Raw genomic sequence first — 21,457 nt, forward strand, 5'->3', positions numbered from 1 at the left:
TTTTTGCTGGGCAGATTGTTTCACTTGAGCTCATTGGAGGTGTTCCAGTACAAAGAGAGCTTTGCTGAAAAGTAACACTGGGTTGAATCCCAAAATGCAGAGTTGTCAGCACAGTGTTGTGTTCGGATTCGGAAAATCTGGAGATGAGTTACAAGGGGGCCCAGGAAGGATCCTTTTCAGTTCCTGACTTCCACACTGTGCTACCCAGGCCCTGATGGACTTCCCTGTGCCACATCTACCACGTGGCCTGGATCGCTGCAGCTAGCTGGGGAGGTGGATTTTCATCAGCTCTTCCAGGAATTAAATAAAGCTCTGCTTTTGGAAATCCAAGTTTTCAGCCAGAGCTTCCCATGGGGGTTGTAGCCCAGAAACAACATCCCGAGGACTTCATAAGACCCTTATGTAAGTGCATCTTGCATCATGTGCTTCCCACAAGCTTGGAGAACACCATTCTAGCTGGAAGGAGGTATCCAGCCTGTGTATGATGAGTTCAGGGTCCAGTCCCACGTTGGTGGAGGACATGGAAGATTTGTCATGGCCATCAGTGAGATAAGATGGGGGTAGAAACCACTAGTAACTGCTGGTTAATCCTATGCTGGGTAGTGGTTTGTAATGTCGGCTGGGGACCACCACTCATCTGGCTAAGGACCAGCCTGATTGGATTCAGACCTCTTATCCAGCCCTTGGCTTCCCTTTCAGATGTCATCTCTTGTCCAAGTTGTGTCCTTTGTTTCCATAGAGAAGTCAGGGAAATCTAGGTCAGTTTATCCAAGTAGAAATTATTCTTTTATTGAGTTAACTCTATAATGACCTTCTGCCTGTTTGCCTTTTCAAAAGGAACTCCCTTGTGTGCACCAAGGCTTGTGCTGGAAGTTGCAGAGTCTTTAGTAATCAGTTCAATTTCAAACCAACAACAAAAAGGGCTGGGTTTTTAGTGTCTTGCTGTTTCCTGGAAACAAGTGTCTCCTTTGCTCTTTGCAATATTACTACATCAGACTGGTCTGGTGTACTGTAACAGCACTTAATGAAAAAAGGTTATGTGCTAGCATTACAGAGAATAGTTAAAAGATCTTATGAAGAAATCAGGATCTGATGCTGCTTGACCTTGTCAGGCAGATGTCATCTCTTTAAGCCAGTCCTGTAGTTACTTGCACACCTTCTTTTTTAAACAATTTGGTCCACTTACTCCTGCTGTTTCAGAGCTTAAGTCCCAGACAAGAAATAATTTAATATTTTTTTAAAGCAGAAGAAAGTTGGAACATACTTTAGAGAACTTCATTGGCATGGCATGTAAAGGATAAAATATATCAAGACAGTCTGATAATTATGTGCAGGCTTGTGGAGTGATTCATGTCATAACATGAGCATTGTAACAGCTGAGGCTGCTGCAGGTGTGTTCAGGGAATTCAACCTCGTAATGCCATGGTGCTTCTGCCACTACATAAAGCAGGAGTTACAGATATCCTCAGAAATTGCATTCAGAGATGAAGAGCAGTATTTCTGCATGTGAATTATGGATGGAGCAGTGTTTATTAACCACAGGTGCAATAGCCTTCATCTCCTGGGCACTCCTGTTTGCTTTGAAGAGTCATGTTGAAGCCTGCTGCTCGCTTACATACAGAGATGCTTGGTGCATGCTGGGGCTTCAACTGCTGCAGGTTAAGCCCTGCTGGGACTCAGCACCAAGTTACACCATGCATGGGCAGAAAGGGATGTCTGCTGCCCAAAGAAAGACCTGGGAGGCAGGGGCATTTCAAGTGCCTTAGGTTGCCCACATTTCAGTGTGGGCAGTGAGATGCTAAAGCCGAAAGGGAATAAACTTGTTTACCTGTGTCAGCAGACTGCTGCAGCAGGGCTTTTATGGGAATCTCGTGACATTGCCAGCTTGGAGACTGCTAGCTGGCTCAGCTTGGCCTTTCCAAACTCCTGTGGATGGAAAATAAAAAAGAAATCCCATGACCTCACTCCTTTCTTTCTTCTTAGGTTACAGTTTATGAAGAGAGGAAGATGTAATCTTAAAAAAAACCACCACTAAAAAGTATCCCACCCCAACAACAGATTTGCAGGTTACTTATTCCAGTTGCTCAGCTTTTATGAAGGGAGAGGAAGTAAACAACATACTTAAATGCAGTGAGATGCAACAGTGTTGTTGAGCATGTTATTTTACCCTTTGATAAAACTTTTCTTTTAGTTTTATGGAAAAAACATATTCATGACAGGCACCGTTAATTAAGACCCAGCTGCAGACCAAGGCCACTGGTGGATGCAGATACATGTGCATGTTCACCAGCTGCAGGGGAGCACCCATCAATGTGAGACTTAAACAGTGTAATTTTTGTCTCAATTTCTAGTGCTTTTAGGTCCACCTGGCTAATAATACAATTCCTCTCATCTCTTGCTTCCAGACTGCCTCTCCTGGCAGAGCAGGTCATTCAGCAGCAGCTCCAGATGGCCAGGAGGGTTAGCCAAGGCAGGGAATTCTGGCATGGCCATGGAGCTGCATACTCAGTGTCTCCCTTGCCCACCACTTCAGTGGTTAGCACTGGTGCCCCGAGACCTATAGATAACCTGTTGGCCTTAATATTTTTGGTTTTGTTTTTCAGTAGTAGCAGTATGAAGGAACCTTTGTCCTTAGGAAAGAATTTGTGTGAAGTCATAGTGGCATGGCTTACACATTAGCTTCAGAGGAGCAAGTAAATAGTAGCTCGTCTTTACTTGTATTATCCCTAGCCAGGCTGCAAACTGCCGAGGCTGTAAGCTGGCTAATGCTGTGATTCAAGACTGTAACTGCCTTGCTTAAAACGCTCTGACAGGAGCCATTCCTCCGCCTTCATGAGCTCAGTTTACAGTTGTGGAAGGCAATGTGTTCTTTGTGCCTGATGCAGGGCACTGCGCACACGAGCCTCTTCACATATGTTGGCAGTTGTCAGCTCTCTCACTAGCTGCACCTTTACACTATTTCACAGGGAACCAGGAGGTACAAATGTGAAATTTAGCCTTGGGGGCAAGACAAAGAAATGGAACTCAGGTATGAATTCAGTGTTATCCATCTGCAGGTGCAGATATTAGACGTAAGCGCCCGCTGCGCTGCTGTAGTTTGGCAATAATAGGACTCTGCTTCAGTTGGTGGAGTAGCTGCGCTGCAAGACAGAACCAGCAGTGCTGATAAATTTAGGATGTTACTTTTAATTCTGGTAAAGGATGTAGGATTGAACCCTGTCGGCAGAAAGCCCGACTGCGTGAAACCACCTACAGTATTGCTCCTGAGCTTCTGCTTTTCCTTCTTGGAAGCTGTTGCCCTGGGTACAGAGCCACCATGTGTGAGCAAAGGGAAGGTTACCTCCAGCTTACCTCCTTAGTTTTTTTGTGGCCTTTTCATTTGCTGTCTGATAAAACCAGGTTTATCATACATGACCTGAATTTGTCCTGTAGCTGAGAGACTGCATTCTGTGAATGTGCTTATTATGGAAAGCTGTTTTGTTGAAGGAGAATGTTAATGTCGTTGGCAGGAAAGAAGCTGCATTTTGTCAATAGTAGATAGCTTTCCAGCCAAGTAAAAAGCAAGTCGTTGTTTTCCTCAGTGTGTGTTAGGTTGAGAAACAAAATAGCCACAGCAGGTTGAAGTGTAAGAAGAGCTACAGTAAAGTCAGGCAGCAGGCAAGAATAGAGTGCAGTGTCTGGTCTTAGTTTACATCTGTGCACTTCCCTGGCCATCAGCAGTCCTGGATAATGCCCAGTCTCGAGGCATCATACTCCCATGACTGTCTTCTAAGAGAAATGAATGTAATATCTGTAGATGAGTAGACTGATTCACCTTTTGGTGACCCTGGAGGAAAAGGTCAGGCTCAGGATATTTTTACCTATAATCAGTTATCCATAAAAGAGTTAGTTTATCAGACTTCAAGACTATAGCTCAAAAGGGCAGTTGGTTTGAGAAGGTAGCTTGAAAGAGCACTTAAATAGCTGTGATTAGATGAGACAGCTTTGGTGGCCTCTTAGTGATTTCTGACCAAAAGTTCAGTTTGAAATTTAGGGATTTTTTTTTCTTCACCCAGCCTATGGCAAAACAAATACACTATGGCTTAATAGAAATTTAATTGCAAGCTGAGTATTAAGAAGTGGTTTTTAACTGCTGTATAGGCACTTGGTCACTTCAGCTGTAAGGAAGAGAAAGAATGATCACATCCTGTTTGTGGTCTTGTATGTTTTTAGCTAATGTGTTAAGACACTGAAGTTCCAGAAAAAACATCCTCCTGTTCCCCAGAGTATTTCAGTTTTAACCAGCTGTATGCAGAGTTTTATCTGGACTGCCACTGAAGTTACTAGTAATTCCACTGGGATTTGAGCAGTCAAAACAGTAGGTAGGAGACCACAATACTTAATTTCCCTGAGGATTTTAGTTTCATGGGGATTCTTCCTTAAGTTGGCACTTCACAGTAGGTTACCCACAGAAGCTCTGTTCATTTGAGAAACCTCCCCAGACCGAGTGATTGATTCCCAAAAGTCCTTCCCACTCCCAATATCCACTGTGTGATGCTATTACTCTGCAAACCCATTGCAGATGGCATGGTAGACCTTAATAAAAAGTGCAGGGTTTACATTTAGAGTAAGGAAGTGACAGATTTCATGCAGAATGCAGAGAGATGGGGCAGGACCTGAATGAGGAGGGAATGAGAGATGTTTAGATTAATCCAACAGCAGCACCAGAGGAACAGGGAGCTGCCTGTGGAGATGCTCCGTCTCACAGATGAGAATTTCTGGCTGTATTAAGTCACTTGAGATTAGGCCTATATGAAATAGAGATGGAAGCATCAGTGAGTACGTTTTGTATTAGTCAATGAGTATGGCTAAGGATATTGCCATTGCAGATGTGTTGATGGGCCTTTATGGGAAATATTAGTGATCCATTCTGCCTGTAATTGTTAATGCTAACAGCCTTCAGTAGCTCTTTAAGAATCAGCTGCTAAGAGGATGTAGATTATCCTGTTTCACAGTGGCAATTAGTTGATAATATTCAAGCACTCTGAAAATGGAAATTACTGGGCAAGTGCTATTTAAGCAGTTTGTCACTAAATGTATAATTGTGTCTTGCAACCTACCTTGACTGCAGTGTATGGAGACACAGTAAGGGAGACTGCTTTTGGTTCAGCACCTGGTGTAGGTACTGTGCCTTGTACATCTTGGCTCTGACCCAGCTGGTCCCCTTTGCTGTGCCTTCTGCCTGCCCACACCTGCACACTGCAAAACTCATTTTTCTCTAGTTTTGCTCCACTTCTTTGCTGTCTTTCTGGGTTTTTTGCAACTTTTAAACGTTTTATTTGTTCTTAGAACCTGTTTTAGGAGGAGTTGGTTTTGTTTGTATTTGTCATGTTCTACAGAATTTAACAGGCATGATTAACAAAGCGGCTCAGAGGCTGGTGCTACCAACACAATCTTGGGGATTTCAATCTTGAGGAACTTTATATGGCACCAGGTCTGCTGGCAACAGATGGAGTACATCTGTCTCAGAGGGGGGAAAATATCTTGGCACATGAGTTGGCAGGGCTTGTTGAAGGGGCTTTAAACTCGTCTTGAAAGGGGAGGGGATTAAAAGGAGGTGCACGGGAGACGAGCCTTTAGTCTGCCTTTTCACTTGAGGTGGGAGATAGTAACAATATCAAAATTGTCTGTGACAAGTGGCAGGAAGACACTCCAGGGTTGGAAGGATGGGGTGATAATAAGGGCCTACAACCTGTTGCCCTGAAGAATGCTATGAACACTGCAGCAAGGGCAAAGTCTGACAGAGCTGAGCCAGGGGTCTCTGAGGTAATGGGAGCTAGGGGGGTAGCTCCCATGAAGCACCTTGGGGGAGCAGTGGGGTGCCCCTCTCAGAAGGTGTCATGACCTGCAGCCCAGCTGAAGTGTCTCTACACCAGTGCACACAGCATGGGCAGCAAACAGGAGGAGCTGGAAGCTGTTCTGCTACAGGAAAGCTGCACCATGGTGGCAGTTACAGACCCTTGGTGGGGTGAATCCTGTAACTGGAATGTGGCCATCAACGGCTACAAGCTGCTCAGAAGGGACAGGAGAGGAAGAAGAGGTAGAGGTCTTGCCCTTAATGTGAAGAAGTGGGTAGAGTGTGAAGAGTTGTGGCTAAAGAATAGCCATAACAGGCCAAAAGCCTATGGGTAGGAATGAGGGATCTGGACAACAAGGGAAGCCTTGTGGCAGGAGTCTACTCCAGGCTGCCTGACCAAGCGGAGCCTATGGATGAAGCCTTCTAACTGCAGCTGGAGGAGGCATGGCCAGCACAGGTTGGGGGATTTTAACCACCCCCACAGCTGTTGGAACAGCAGCATAGCTGGCTGCAGGCAATCCAGGAGGCTCCTGGAGTGCCTGGATGACAACTTCTTAAGCAATGAACAGCCTTGCCCAAGGGGCTGCATTGTTGGACTTGTTGGTCACAAATGCAAGAGAAGCCATCAGGGATGTCAGTGGAAGGCAGCCTGGGCTGCAGTGATCATGCATTGGTGCAGGTCACTGTCTTAAGGGGGATGAAGCCCACAAGAAGCACAGTTAGGACTCTAAATTTTAGGAAAGCAAACTTCCATCTCTTCAAGGAGTTAGTAAATAGGACCCCATGGGAAACTACCCTCAGGGACAAGGGAGCAGAACAGATCTGGCAGATCTTTAAGGATGCTCTCTACAGAGCACAAGAGATCTTAACCCCCACATGTAAGAAATTGAGCAAGGAGGGCAAGAGACCAGCACAGCTGAGCTGTGACCTGCTGGTCAAACTAAAGGGCAAGTTAGGGCTGCACAGGAAATGGAAGGAGGGACAAGGATCCTGGGAAGGGTATAGGGACATTGCCTGGCTGTGTAGGGACAAGGTCAGGAAGGCCAAGACACAGCTGGCAACCCCTCTCCTCACAGCTCTTGTGTTGATGGACCGTAAGTTGGAGACCAGGGAGACAAAGTCCCTCCCACTGTAAGAGAAGACAAGGTGCATGACCGTCTGAGGAATCTGAACATACACAAGTCCATGGGGCCTGATGAGTCCCAGAGTCCTGAGAAATTAGCTGATGCAGTTGCCAAGCCACTCCCCATGGTATCTGAACAGTCCTGGCAGTCAGGTGCAGTCCTTGGGAAGGAAGGAAACATCACAGCCAGTGTTAACAAGGGTAGAAAGGAGGACCCTGGGAACTGCTAACCTGTCAGCCTCACCTCTTTGCCTGGGAAGATCATGGAACAGACCCTCCTAGACGCCCTGCTGAGGCACATGGAGGACAGGGAGGTGATTCAGGACAGCCAGCATGACTTCACTAAAGGCAGATCCTGCCTGACCTGCCTGACCAGTGGCTTTCTGTGACAAAGAGACTGTGGTAGTGGATATGAGACCACCTCTGGATGTGATCTATCTGGACTGCTGCAAGGCCTCTGACACAGTCCCCACAGCATCCTGCTCACCGAGATGGAGAGATGTGGGTTCGCTGGGTGGAGTGTTGAGTGGATAAGGAATTGGCTGGGTGGTCACATCCAGAGGGTGGTGCTTAATGGCTTGAAGTCCAGCTGGAGAGCAGTGCCAGTGGTGTCCCTCAGGGGTCTGAACTGGGACCTCTATTGTTTAATATTCTTACCAGTGCTGTAGCGAGTGGGATCCAGGCACCATCAGCAGTGTGCAGATGACCCCAAGCTGAGTGGTGCTGTTGATACACCAGAGGGACAGGATGGCATCCAGAGGGACCTGGACAGGCTGCAGAGGTGGTGCCCAGGTGAACCTCATGAGGTTCATTAAGAGCAAGTGCAGGTTCTGCACCTGGGCTGGAACAATCCTCACTGTCAGTACAGACTGGGAGAGGAGGGGATAGAAAGCAGCCCTGAGGAAAAGGACTTGGGGGTGCTGATGGATGAGAAGCTGGACATGAGCAGGCAGGGTGAGCTTGCAGCACAGAAGGCAAATCACAGCCTGGGCTGCATCCAAAGCAGCATTGCCAGCAGATCCAGAGAGGTGATTCTGCCACTTTGCTCTGCTCTGGGGAGACCTCACCTGGAGTACTGTGCACAGCTCTGGAGCCCTCAAGATAGGAAGGACATGGACCTGATGGAGAGGGTCCAGAGGAGGGCCAGGAAAATGATCAGGGGGTTGGAGCAGCTCTGCTACAAGGACAGGCTGAGGGAGCTGGGGGTGTTCAGCCTGGAGAAGGCTCTGGGGAGACCTCATAGCAGCCTGCCAGTACCTGAAGGGGGCTACAGGAAGGCTGCAAAGAGACTGTTTGCAAAGGCCTGCAGAGACAGGACGAGGGGCAATGGCTTCACACTAGAGAAGAGCAGATTTAGATTGGATGTTAGGAAGAAGTTCTTGACTATGAGGTGGTGGAACACTGAAACAGGTGCCCAGGGAGGTGGTTGAGGCTCCTGCCCTGGAGATATTCAAGGTGAGGCTTGACAAGGCCCTGGGCAGCCGGATCTAGTTGGGGATGTCCCTGCTGACTGCAGAGGGGGTTGGACTGGGTGAGCTTTGGAGGTCCCTTCCTACCAAGACCGTTCTGTGATTCTGTGACTCTGTAACCTGAACCAGTCCTGAAATACTGTAGTCATTATGAAGGTATGCATTAGCAGTATATTCATACACCTGGAGATTGGGGTGTTTTATTCCTACGGAAGTACTTCAAGGATTTGTCTGCAATATTGAAGCCAAACACACTCTTAGAATCTCTTTCTTTCTTTCTTTCTTACTTATTTCTCTTTGGCAGTTGTTTCAGGTCTTGGATTGTCAGTTGCAGATAACCAAATTATGATAGTTGTTGGGTTTGCTTCTGGCAGTCTCAAAATAAAAATAAAAAGTAGCAAAATCTCATCTCTTAAATAATTGTAAAGTAAAATACTAAAAATAATAATTTAAAATAAATAAAAATACCAAAGGCAGACTTTCAGCTATCTTCAAGGGGTATTCTTCTGCACTGTTTTTCCAGTTTTGGTCCTACATCTGAGTTCACTTAGTATTATTTGAATTCAAGGTACTAAACTCTTTTTTAGCTTATTCTATCATTTCAGAGATGTGACATTAGCAGGTGCTGAATTTTCTGTCAAAAATAAAATTTTCAGACTGATGGAATCCTTGAAATCACAGCTCAAGTTTCAGGCCAGTTAAAGCAAGCTGTGGAGCCTCCATTTGTATCATTCATTCACGTCATGAAACCTGTTCCTATAACTCAGTTCTTGGTATATTAACACTGTAGTTATCCTGATACATAAATGGGAGATGTGTTGCTTTCCTTGGTTCTAATAGGGTATAACCATATAAATTCCCTGTGCATGAATGGAAAAATAGACACCCTCAGGCTGTGGGAATCAAAGGTCTCCCCTATACTTACAATAGCCTAATAGGGTTATTTTGGAGGCATAGGTAATTACTCATGGATTCCCTGTAGCTAGTGATTCATTGTTCACTGCTGAAACATTTCTAAATGAATTATGTTTTAAACAAGCAAACCCTTGGCCTTTTCTTTTATGGGGGGTAAAAAGAGAACTGGAGGGACACAAATTTCCACCATTTTCTGCATTAAGATACACTGCTTGCTAAAGGGTCCCTAGTATTTGTAGCAGTTTAAATGTACTATCATGTGTCTTGGTGTTTTCCTTCCATGAATTTCTGAATTTTGTGGGTTTATGAAAATTTTATTGTTGTCATTGCTTTTATATATAGAAAAGGCTGTGGATGCAAGAGCTCAGTGCAATGAATAAATCAGTTGGAGTTAACAGTCCTTGGGGATAGAATCAATCACTGTTGTAGAAAAGGGTGACATTTAAAAAAGAAACTCAGAAGAAAATGTCATGCTTAAAAAATTAGATTTAAACACACTGGGTCCTGATGGATTTTTATTGCACTCAGATGGATACACTGATTGATTATCAGCCTGACAAATGTTTAGTACCTTTCTCACTTCTCCAATAATCGGAATAATCTAATTTTCAGTGTCATTTAAGTTACCATATTCAAAGTTATAATAGATCATATTTATAATAAAACATACAATGATGTAATGAATAATACAAAGCTGCAAGGCAGAGTTCAGATTCAAAGGAAACTCAACTCCCCCCATGTCTGGGAGAGCCAGCATGCCTGACAGCCGCCAGCAGAACAATGTGCTCTGGATTGGTGGTGGTTTCCCCCCAGTGAGGATGAGCTGAGTTTCCTGGAGCACTGGCCAGAGTGTGTTTGCCATAGATGAACAGTGTTTCTCAATAGGAAACCAGGGGCAGGTTGTGCTCCCTCTGTGCCTGGGGAAAAAAGGCTTCATGCCAGGTGCTTAGGAAATTTCTTCCATGTTTATTTCTCCCTGCTTGCTGTTAATTTTGATACATGTCTAGAGAGAGATGCCATCTTAATTAATGAGCATTGTTTTCTTGTGGCAAATGTACCCAGCAGCTGACATGGTTGATTTCTCTGAATCAGCTACAAAATATGCAGGTTTCAGTGTGTTCTGATTTTTGATTCTTACATAACTGTGTGTTTGTGATTGGCTTTGGCTGTTAGAAATGAGAGGTTTGTGTTTGAAATGTGCTTTGACTCCAGTTGTTCTCCATATGTCAAAGCTCAGTTTTGGCATGGGAATTTGTTTCAAGATAGTTTCCTGTTCTTTTCAAAGGCTGAGCAGTTTTGCCTAAAAGAAAATATGATTTCATCTGGAAATCATGGCGGAGGAAAACCAATCTATTTATAACTACCTGGAGTTGTGCATATTTTAATGCTAGTTTGGCTGTAAAATGTGGAACGGGAGTCTTACTATTCTGAACTGATGGTGCACCAGCTTGCTAAGAGGGATTATTTTGTTCATTTCCTTACATTGGAGCCAGGAAAGTCAGCCTCCTTGAGGTCACTCACCTCTGTGCCTTCTTCCACCCCACCCAGGGCATGGAAGCGCTGTGTGATGTGCAGCTGGGTGCTGGCTTTCTCCGTGGGGTTGGAGAGCCTAGTTCAGGAGCAGCAGCAGGACTGGGAGTGCTAAATTCTCCCTTGGTTCAAGGTTTTCCAAGTTGACTGTTGTGAAAAACATTGTTATAGACTGCCATTCATTGCCACAAGCACAGCTGACTGAAGGATGGTTATGTGTGGGCATTTATCCTGATGGCAATAGGTAAGCACTTTGCATATTTGACTGAAATTGTCCACAGCTGCTAACCTCTGCCTGAATTAGAAATGTTAAGCAGCTGCCACTGGAATTGGAGGTGTTGGAGTGTAAAGGAGCTCCGCAAGACTTGTGGGTGTCCATCCCAGCCAAGCAGCTTGCTGCCTCTGGAAGCCCCGCATGCAGTGCCGAGCCTTGGCCCCACTGCCTGCATGTGGCACCATTTGCCTGTGACGTTGGTCAGCCCAGGATGCCCTGGCATATGGCAAGGGATAGATGGCTTCTAGATGTGCAGCAGAGCAGGTGGGAGAGTGAGCCTCTGCCCAGAGGGGGCAGTTGACAGGTCTACAGTGGTCCTTCAGCAGCTCACCTCCGATTTCTCTTCAGTGTTCACAAACAAAAGGAGTCTTTTTGAAAGCTTAAATTGTGCCCAGCACTTGACAATTACTGACTTGCTCTGTGTGCTTTATAGTGCTTCTGAGATATATTAGCTTAGCAAGTAACCTCAAAAATATGTAGGGAGAAGAGAAGTGTGGTTTTACAGGAATGCAAGCTGACTGGAAACACGAGTAGTTGTCACTACAGGAACAAAACCAGTTCTCTAGTACACACAGCTCTTCAAAGGTCACAGGGATCTCAAGAGAGGCAAAACTCCCTGAGATAGCTTTTTAAGTCATGAATTTATAGCTGATTAATCATAATCATATATACAAGGTGCTGTCTATCTTCTGGGCACCTGGGGAGGCACAAGTTAAGCCAGTAACTGGAAAAGTTTTGTTGTGAGCTGCAGATTATTCTGCCCTGAGCACATCTGCACCACCTTGAACAAAGGGGAGTGGGAACAGTTGCCATTCCATACTTGGCTATGCTGCCTGACTCTCTTGGGCTGGATCACAGACTCTTCTTAGGTCAAGCAGTGACTATGTTTGGTGGACCTGAGGCTTGTGTTTAAAACTAGACAACTCTCCCAGAATTACAACATGCTTGAAAAGATCCTGCTGAAGCAGAAGAACTGCTGTGTGGTTGCTAAATGAGAGCACTGAGGTCCTGTTTCTGTCTTCCTATTCTCAGTTCCATCTATGTCAGGTCCTGCTTTTCTTGAAAAATGGCATCCCTCCTTCCTGCAGCTTTTGCAGCCTACCCATTCCTTCAAGCAGAGGAGGGAAAATACGACTGAGGCTAAGAAAAGCAGTGAGGTGATGAGAACAGACTGGATGGGACAAGAGGTGATGTTCAGTCCTGCTACCCTCAGGTTAAGGGAATGAACATTAGAGGGGAGGGACTGGTCCTTAAACCTTACACAACAGAAAGTGCCTTTGACAGCCTACGAATCCTGGCCGTGGCTGCTGGGAGGTTTCTGGGTGTGGAAATGCCAGTCCTGGCTTGTGTGTTCAGGGGACAGGGAGGCTGTCACAGGAAGATGGATCAGAGCAGGTGTGCTCAGGCATGGACATGTCACTCAGCTGTCCCAGCAGTGCTGAGGCATGGCTTCCTCACATACCAAGACACAGATTTTCTCACTCTCTTTCCCCACACTACAGCTTTACTTGTTTGGGTTTGTGTTGGGTTGTTTGTTGTTTGGTTTGGTTTGTGGGGTTTGTTTGTTTGTTTTGTAATTCCAGTATCTCTCAGAGGGCAAGAGAGGTTCCATACTGTTCCCTATCAGGAGCATCCATCAAATCGGAATTTAGTGAGCAAGTAATGAAATTCATGACCCAGATTTTCTGTCGTGGCATTAACTGTGACAAAGATTCATCACTGGTGTGTCCTCATTAAAAGTCAGTGGAATTGCATCAGGGATTGATGTGATCATGTGCATGTAAAGATCAAGATACAGAGAAGAGTGATTTATGTCACGTAAGCATAAGCTGCAAACCAGAACCCTTCCCAAGTGTGGTATGACAGTTCCTGTTCCTAGAGCAGTGATGACTTCTAAAGTTCCTGGGTAAATCTGTGTGGGTTTATGGTTTTATTTAACTCTTTGAAATATAGTGTTGGCTTAATCTTTTTCTCTGTGTTTTTCACCTTGAATTATAGGTGTAGTTGAATCTACACAACAGTTCAATGTCAGTGAAATCCTTTATATTTTTGGACCCCGGGTGTTGTGCATCAGAACTTTGTGGTGTTAATCTTACAGGGAATATGGAAACTCTGCCAATACCTGATGCAGACTTAGTTGAAGACAAATGTAGGAAATGTAAAAACTATCCATAAAGCTAGAAGATAAGTGCTAATCAATTTTTATCATTATAGAAAGGTCTTGGCAGTCATAGAAAAAAGGTAGAAATGAATTAAAGTTTGTTCTTGTTCTCACTGAGCTGGGGGCAGGAGTTGATCTGCTGGAGGGTAGAGAGGCTCTGCAGAGGGACCTCGACAGGCTGGGCAGATGGGCAGAGTCCAAGGGCAGGAGATTGAACACATCCAAGTGCCGGGTTCTGCACATTGGCCACAACAACCCCATGCAGAGCTACAGGCTGGGGTCAGAGTGGCTGAGAGCAGTCAGGCTGAGAGAGACCTGGGGGTGCTGGTTGACGGTAGACTGAACATGAGCCTGCAGTGTGCCCAGGCAGCTAAGAGGTCCAATGGCATCCTGGCCTGCATCAGGAACAGTGTGGCCAGCAGGAGCAGGGAGGTCATTCTGCCCCTGTACACTGCACTGGTTAGGCTGCACCTCGAGTCCTGCCTAGATACTGTTGATAAGGCTGGATTGCACCTCTTCTTCCTCATGAAACATTCACCATTTGGCTGCCCTTTGCCATTATTTGTGGTGCACAGGCATGTAGGAAGCAACCAGAGATAACCTGTAATGGAGGGTCTGGGCAACCCAGAGGGGAAAAGAGCTAGCCTGGAGGTGGTTCTGGGCATCTGCCCATTTTGCTGTGCTTCCTTCCCTATGGCACAGACAGATGTGCTTCCTGGGGGTGGGACAGTGCAAGTGAGAAGAGGCAGACCTTTGACCATCCAGAATCCCACACCCTCCTCAGGTGAACCACCAGCCACACCCTTAGTGTTTGGGGCCTTGTTTTCAATCTGGTAAGGTTTTGCGTGTCAGTGAATGTTCCATTTGTCAAAGCTAGTTGAATCTTTGGGGTGTTTCATACTGGCACAGAGCCTTTGGGGAGAGGGACTGGTTCTCTGTGGTTTTGTTGTAAAGCCTTATACACCTGGTTACACTGCAGGCATTATCTAACAAGGCTTGTGAGACAATTCGCAAGCACTGGCAGTGCTGTGCATGTAGGCTTATCTCCTGGGCACTTTTTGTGGAATTAAGATGTTTTAATTAAAAGAACAAAGAGGAGTGTGATGATAGAACAGCTGTCATATTTTATTGCAAAACACAAATATGTGGGAAATCAATTACAGCATGAGTGGTGCTCAGTGCCCGTTTCCTGTAATCCCCTGTGGCCGCAGGAAGGTGGAGGGCTGATCTGACCGTAAGAGCAGATGGCGAGCAACTTGAGATAGCTTCACTGCCATTTTTACACTTTCAAGTGTTTGTACTTCTCCTTTGATCTTCAGATCCCAAGTTTAATGTTTTTCAGCCTATATCTTTTACTGTTTTCACATTTCATGTTCCTTTTAAATAATTTCTGCCTAGTGAACTTCATATTAGTGTGGCATTTGTTGTCTTCCACACTATGAAATTTAAGAAGACAAACAGTTGCTGTCTTTTTTTAGTGCTGTTCACATCCAATAAAGTTACAACTGCATCACTGCAGAGGACTTTTCCGTTCACTATGCACAGCTTTAATGCTCCAAGGGAAAAATGCTTCCTCACAAATTTCTTGGATGGTAGATCACAGAATCATAGAATTGCCAGGGTTGGAAGGCACCTGAAGGACCATCCCCCTGCCATGGGCAGGGACACCTCACACTGCATCAGGTTGCTCAGAGAGACATCCAGCCTGGCCTTAAAAACCTTCTGGGATGAGACTTCCACCACCTCCCTGGGCAACCTGTGCCAGTGTCTCACCACTCATGGTGAAGAACTTCTTCATGATGTCTAATCTTAATCTCCCCTCCTCTAGCTTGGATCCATTGCCCCCCAGTCCTGACATCCTAAAAAGTGACTCCTCATCTTTCCCATAGGCCCCCTTAATATACTGGCAGGCTACGATAAGGTCTCCTTGGAGCCTTCTCTTCTCCAGACTGAACAGCCCCAACTCTCTCAGTCTGTCTCCATAGGAGAGGAGCTCCATCCCTCTGATCATCCTCATGGCCTTTCTCTGGACATGTTCCAGCATCTCCATATCCTTCTTGTAATAGGGGTTCCAGAACTGGACCCCTGCTCCAGGTAGGGTCTCAGGAGAACAGTGTATAGAGGGAGAATCACCTCTCTTGAGCTGCTGGCCACACTTCTCTTGATGCAGCCCAGGATCTGGTTGGCTTTCCGGGCTGCAAGTGCACACTGACAGTGCATGTTGAGCTTCTCATCCACCAGTTCCCCCAGGTCCTTTTCTTCAGGGCTGCTCTCAAGCCCTTTCTTACAGATAAATAGTTATGCTTGCATTAGTATTCTCTGTGCATATACCATTTTAATCTCCACTTAAAATATTTTATGTTTAAAATAAAATAATTTTACAGTGTTTTTAAGTAGAGCAGCAAAAGCAATGTGAAATGATCTTTCTTTGCTTTTTCTATAGCTGTCAGAAATGACAGGAACAAAAAGAAGAAGGAACCTTCAAAGCAGGAGTCCACAGAAAACTATGAAATGACAGCAGAGTTGGATGATCTCACTGAGAAGATCCGAAAAGCTCACCAGGAAACCTTCCCCTCACTCTGCCAACTGGGAAAATACACCACAGTAAGTCTGCTTTGTGACACATGCATGTGCCTGGGTGATGACAGTTTTGCACTGGAGGCTTCATGTGTTTTAAGTAGATGCAGAAATAGATGCAGCCCTTGCACCTTCTTAGGCATGAAAAAACTACAGATATGCATGCAAATGCATTCTGAAGAAGAGAAACTGCCCTTAATTGAAAGTATTACTTATCAGTATTGTGAGGGAATGTGTGAAGTACTAATGTAGCCAAAAGATAAGCTTTGAGTCCGTGAGTCAGTTGCACACCACCATTCATTAAAAGTTTGTTGGCTTCCAAAGACATGATCTCTGCTGGTGCATCTGCAGATTACAGCTCTGCAGGAGTTCTTCAATGCTGCTGAAGTGTTGGTGATACAGCCCCAGAGCTGCCAAGGTCAAGGGAAAACATGAAATGCCTAAACAATCCTGTTTCCAAAGTGTTCATTTGCAGTTCATTCCTCTACCAAAATACCACAAAGCAGCAAAAACTTCTGCTGCTTATAGCAATCAAAAATTAGCCCCCCATCAAGAAGTTCAGTACTGTAGTAATTTCTGCAAAGGATGAGTCAGGGCAATACTTTTCTATACATACATACACGGTGCTAAATACGGGGAAGGGCAGTGATAGTCAATGTTAAGTTTGCAAATGTAGTAATAAAAGAGGTACTAAAAATAGGTGTTAGGAGATGTTGAGAGTCTTGTGAGTAAAGGAAGGACTTGCTCTTGCTGTGGGTTGTAGCCTCTCTTACAGGGATGTGCAGAGCTCTTGAAGCAGCTGAGCATGTGATCTCGCTGCCAAGCCCAGGAGCTCAGGAGTGGCATGGCTGGGGCAATGAGGTAACTGCCTTAGGAGTCTGTGTCCTCTAGCTCAAACTGGAGACCTGGCACAAGCCCCAGAGGTCAGGTGAAATACCTCTGGCTTGCTTGCTGTTTTGAGCAATTCCAAGAGTGATCTAGGCAAGCCATGGCAAGGCATCAGCACTCACTGTTTCAGTGAGCAGTGTGCTGGTTTATCACATACTCATCTATGTAGAACGTGCAAGGTCTAGATGTAAGACTTTGTATTTGATGGCAAGAGAAGCAAGTGTATATGGCATGATGTGAGAAAAAAGCATAGTTTCCATCTTGCTGAGAGCATTGTCACAAACATTTTCACATTTAATTCTGAGACCTACATAAAATGGTTCGTACTGAATGCTGGCCCTGCTCAGGTGAGTCAGTGTAGCTATGCTTGTAAACACTACACAGACAAGCCTCCAGGGCCTAGTGCAGCATGCAAGGCTGGAAGCTTGAAAGCAGCTGGTGGGTGACATAAGCAAAGCTGGAGACAGTGGGATCAGTACTGTGTCTTTTTAAGCAAATTCCTGGGTTAATGTCCTTCACCCCTCTTCTCAGCACACACAGTGACATCCTGATCTTAGAGTGAATAATATCTTCCAAACCTGCTCTCACACTCCTGAAAAATACAGGAGGGTTCTGAACAAGTGTAAAAAAAAATCTTAGTTCAAAGACAGTGAGATTTTGCCTGTGTGTGCAGCTGGGATGCATGCCAGAGGTCATTGATCACAGGCTACCCTGTCTGGCTACCCCAGAATAATAACAATACATCAGTACACCTCCCAGGTGGATGCGTTGGCACTACCAGTGTGTTGCCTCTGGCTGAAGAGTGTTCTGCATCTGGCCTGTGTGGGAGTACTTTGTGCTGGTAATTCACAGAGATCCTGAAAGGCTGAAAGAGAAACCTGGGCACCTTATGTGCTTTCTATTACATATTGGGTGCTTAAGTATCAATTAATATTTTAGCTTTTGGAATGATGCAAGTGGATGAAATTGGAGAGGGTCTTGTTGCATACCATGCCCACCACTGATGGTTCCTGCTGACCCCCATGGTGAGTTTATGTCCCTGTTGGAATTTCAGAGCCTGGATCTAAGTAATGAACAGATAAATCTGGGCTGTCTATGGGTCCCACTGACCTGACCACACTCTCTCTGAGGATGGATATTGGTCATTAGTATCTCAGATCAGATCAGGCAGCTTGAGGAAAGAGATTTCCTGGGTATTTATTGGTCTATTGGGAGTCCACAGTGGGTAGCTGCACATGGCTATAGTCCCTGGCATTTTGTCACTGTTTGCTACTATACAAGTTGCAATAACAAAATCATACTGAAAGAGTTCTTTTGGCTTACTTTGCATCTTTGAGAAACAGAGGTGGATGGTGTGTGTGCTGGTCAGAGGAGCACAGCTTCAGTGCTTGGCCAACAACACCAGCTGCTGAACAGACTTCAGGGATCAGGCAATAATTTTTCCATTTAAGATGGTTGAGATAGAGGCTGCAAGTCAAAGCAAAGGAGCACACAGACCTTTTCCTAAATGCTGAGTGCAAGGGGAGATAGAAGCCTATGTCACTCTTCTGGATAGTAACAAGTCAGTATGGGTAGAAGATTGCCACCAGTCTTGCAGGCTAGCAGTCATGCAGCATGACATGCTCGCACTGTGGAGGATACAGATTGCCTCTGTAATCTTAGAGGTTTTAATTTGATTATTTAAAGGAGAAGTGACAAATTAGTGTACTGAACTGGCGTGGAGTCACTTGGATTTCATGAAGCATTGCCCTTGCATACTGCTGGAAAAGGTGGAGGGAAGAAACTGTTACGCATGCACAGCCTCTGTGTGCCTTGTTCAGACCATTTGAAACATGATTTTGTTTGTGGACAAAAAGAACAAGATTTTAAAATGGAGAAGAGTGAAGGAAAAAAGCCATTGCAGAGGTACAGCCATTAAAAAAACCCTGCTCAGGCATTTGGCTTGTGTATCTGGCTCCTCTCGCCCTTGAGCACTGCAGCCTGCATTTTCCAGAGGGAAAGGCTTCATGGTGATTTTTTCTACCATTGTGTGTGTTTTCCTGTACACAAATGCTTTTGGAGAAGCATTTTCAATTTTTGTTTTTCATATCCATCTGTTCTTTACAAAGTAAGTGTGTCTCTATTTGTAATAATTACCATACTTTGCATAGTTCATGAAAGTCCACTTAAAATAATGGGAGAAGAGCACTCTCGTTAAATTCCCTGGGTCATTTGACTTAACAGTGGCATTCAGTGGGCAATGGCAAGTAGTGTTCTGCAGATGATGAGACTCAGCAAGCTGTTTAAAACTAATGGATTTCAAAAGTCCATCATAAATAGATCTGTTTTATTACTGTCATCCAGGTAAGAGACAGTGCCTTAGTAATTTCTCTGGAGATGTCATACTTTATAGTATAATTGAGTGTAACTGTACTGCCTGTCCCTTGAGACCGGTGCTGTTTGTAAGCCTGCAGCTGTGTTACCTCCAGCCTTCTGATAAAGGGAGGGTAGAGCAGAATAAAGTTTGACTCTGCAGACCTTTGCTGAAGGTTCTCCCAGGTTACCCTTGGCTGGCTGGAAGTGAAGAGGTTCTGCATCATGACAGCATTTTGTAAGTGCTCAGCTTAGAAGTGCCAGGACGATTGTTCTGTGCCTTTGCAGAGGAATATATGGAGAGAGGGACCTCCTAACGCTGAGCCTGAGCAGAGACGTGTTGTGGTCCTCACTGAACTCACCAGAGATGGAGTGCACTGCTGCTTTTACTAAAGAGGCATAGCAAGTGTTCCTGCTTAGGGCAGAGTGCCCCTGTGAGCCTTGTTTCCTTTGTAAAGTGGATTTTAAAGACAGTAGGGATTCTGCTACTGTGTATGTTTCTGTGAGTGCTTCATCTCTAACGTTAATGTGGAGATAGAGCAGACTGCAATGAAAACACAAAAATGATGGGAAAAAATGGGATCAATTTATGTGGCAAAAATGACTGTTTAATTGGATTTTATAGCAAGGTTGGTCTTTTCCACTGATAAAGATGCCACTAGGGTGTAGTACAGTATTGTTTCACCATATGTGCGCTGCTACATAGGCCTGAAAACCAGGCAAGCCTGCTCCTGGAAAAGACACCCCAAAAACCTGCTTCATTAAAATGTCCAGGAAAAGTCATAGCATCTGCACCTTTTTCACAGCATGGTTAGAGGAGATCCCCAGGCAAAGGTAATCAGTTTCTTGTTCTAACATGTATTTTATTAACTCTGTGTTTTATTGTGCAACACATTCAGAAATGCTGCTAAAAGTCTGTCTCTTTTTTATGCTTGCAACTAAGCTCATTACCACATAAAATGGTCAAACTCTCCTCCTTTGTGGCATCTCAGAATGCATATATTAAGCAGATTAGCTGCAGCACGGAGGAATCTGGCACCCGCCACAATAAAGCACATAGTTGTTTTGTGTTCCACTTCTCCTCAGTTTGCATAGGAGTGAGTTAGGTTTTCATTTGCTAAGACAGCTGTGCATTACTCTTCATAGCAGACACGTCAGACTTCCCGTTGCCAGTACTGCAGCATGATGGAGTAACCTCATATGATACTGATGAAGATTTTGTTCACACTTGCTGGTTTCATGCAATGTCTTTTTTCCAGATGGATACCCTATTGTAAAATGATTTCCTGCTTTAGGCTCTGCTTTGTGTAGCTCTCTGCTATGTCATCTTTCTATGAACTGGATAAACTGCCTATTAAATTTAATTACAGCCTGAATGACTGCACATCTTGATCTTATTTTTCCTCCAATGTACTGTATTTCACCAAGGTCCTTGAGGATGAAATAAAATAAATCTGAGGGATGCATACTCCTGTAGCCAAAAGAAATGTTTCAAAGGGCATTACAATGACTGTTAACCCATTAGTTTCAGACTATTTTGAAGGTAATTCTTTAGGCTCAGGATTATAAACATATTTTCTCCTGTATTCTGTCGCATTAAAAAAAAAAAAAAAGAGGAATTTCCCAGAATCAAAATTGAAGTAGAAATCACTTAAAAAGAGGGAGAGTAGGGAAGAGCTGGTACACACCTTCAAACTGTTCAGCATAGTCAGCATTGGTTTTTTTACAGTAAGGCAGGCTCAGATCTCCACCCTGCTGCAACTGAGAGTCATTGTCTGGCTGGTAGCGCCCTTGGGACCCATCATGACTGCTGGCAGCTGTGGCATCTGTGAAGGCAGCCTGGGAGGGGGTGCTAGAGCATCAGCCAAGCTGAGCTCACCCCACGTCCCCTTCGTGACCTTTGCAGGCCCTGTGTCCTTCCCATGACCTGAAGAAAGCTGATTGTTTCCGAGGAGGTGGACACCCTGGCTGCCCGCAGCAGTGGTGGCAGGGTCACTAGAGATGGCTCCTGCAGGAGGGCTCTGTCTGTGCTGGGGGAATGCTTTGCCATGACTGCTTGTCTCCCATCTCTGTTAGACTGCTGAGTTGAGAGTCTTCTCATGTAACTTTCTTTTCAGCGTCCATTTGACACTTTAAGCAGCTATGTCTAAGGGAGCTAATCACATCACCTTCCCTTGCAGCTGGGGAGAAAGCTGCCACCTGAGGGGATTTTCTTAGAGATGTGTGTGTCTCTCTCTTGGTTAATCATCAAGTTCAGATGAAGCATGGAAGAGAGCACAAGTGACATTTCTCTTGTAATGAAGAGGAGAGGCTGAAGGTAGATGCCAAGCAC

At 45.0% G+C, this 21,457-nt stretch overlaps 1 protein-coding gene across 4 annotated transcripts in view; it reads left to right on the forward strand.

The window, feature by feature from the left end:
* Window positions 1–21,457, forward strand: part of RARB (retinoic acid receptor beta) — a 198,533-nt gene that overhangs the window by 161,363 nt on the left and 15,713 nt on the right. For all 4 annotated transcript variants that reach the window (XM_009905439.2, XM_054161250.1, XM_009905440.2 and 1 more), the window contains exon 4: window positions 15,752–15,912. In XM_009905439.2, coding sequence (XP_009903741.1) covers window positions 15,752–15,912 — 161 coding nt within the window. The remainder of the gene's footprint in view (window positions 1–15,751; window positions 15,913–21,457) is intronic.

Source organism: Dryobates pubescens, chromosome 4, assembly GCF_014839835.1.
Source record: "Dryobates pubescens isolate bDryPub1 chromosome 4, bDryPub1.pri, whole genome shotgun sequence".
Classification (NCBI taxonomy): domain Eukaryota; kingdom Metazoa; phylum Chordata; class Aves; order Piciformes; family Picidae; genus Dryobates; species Dryobates pubescens.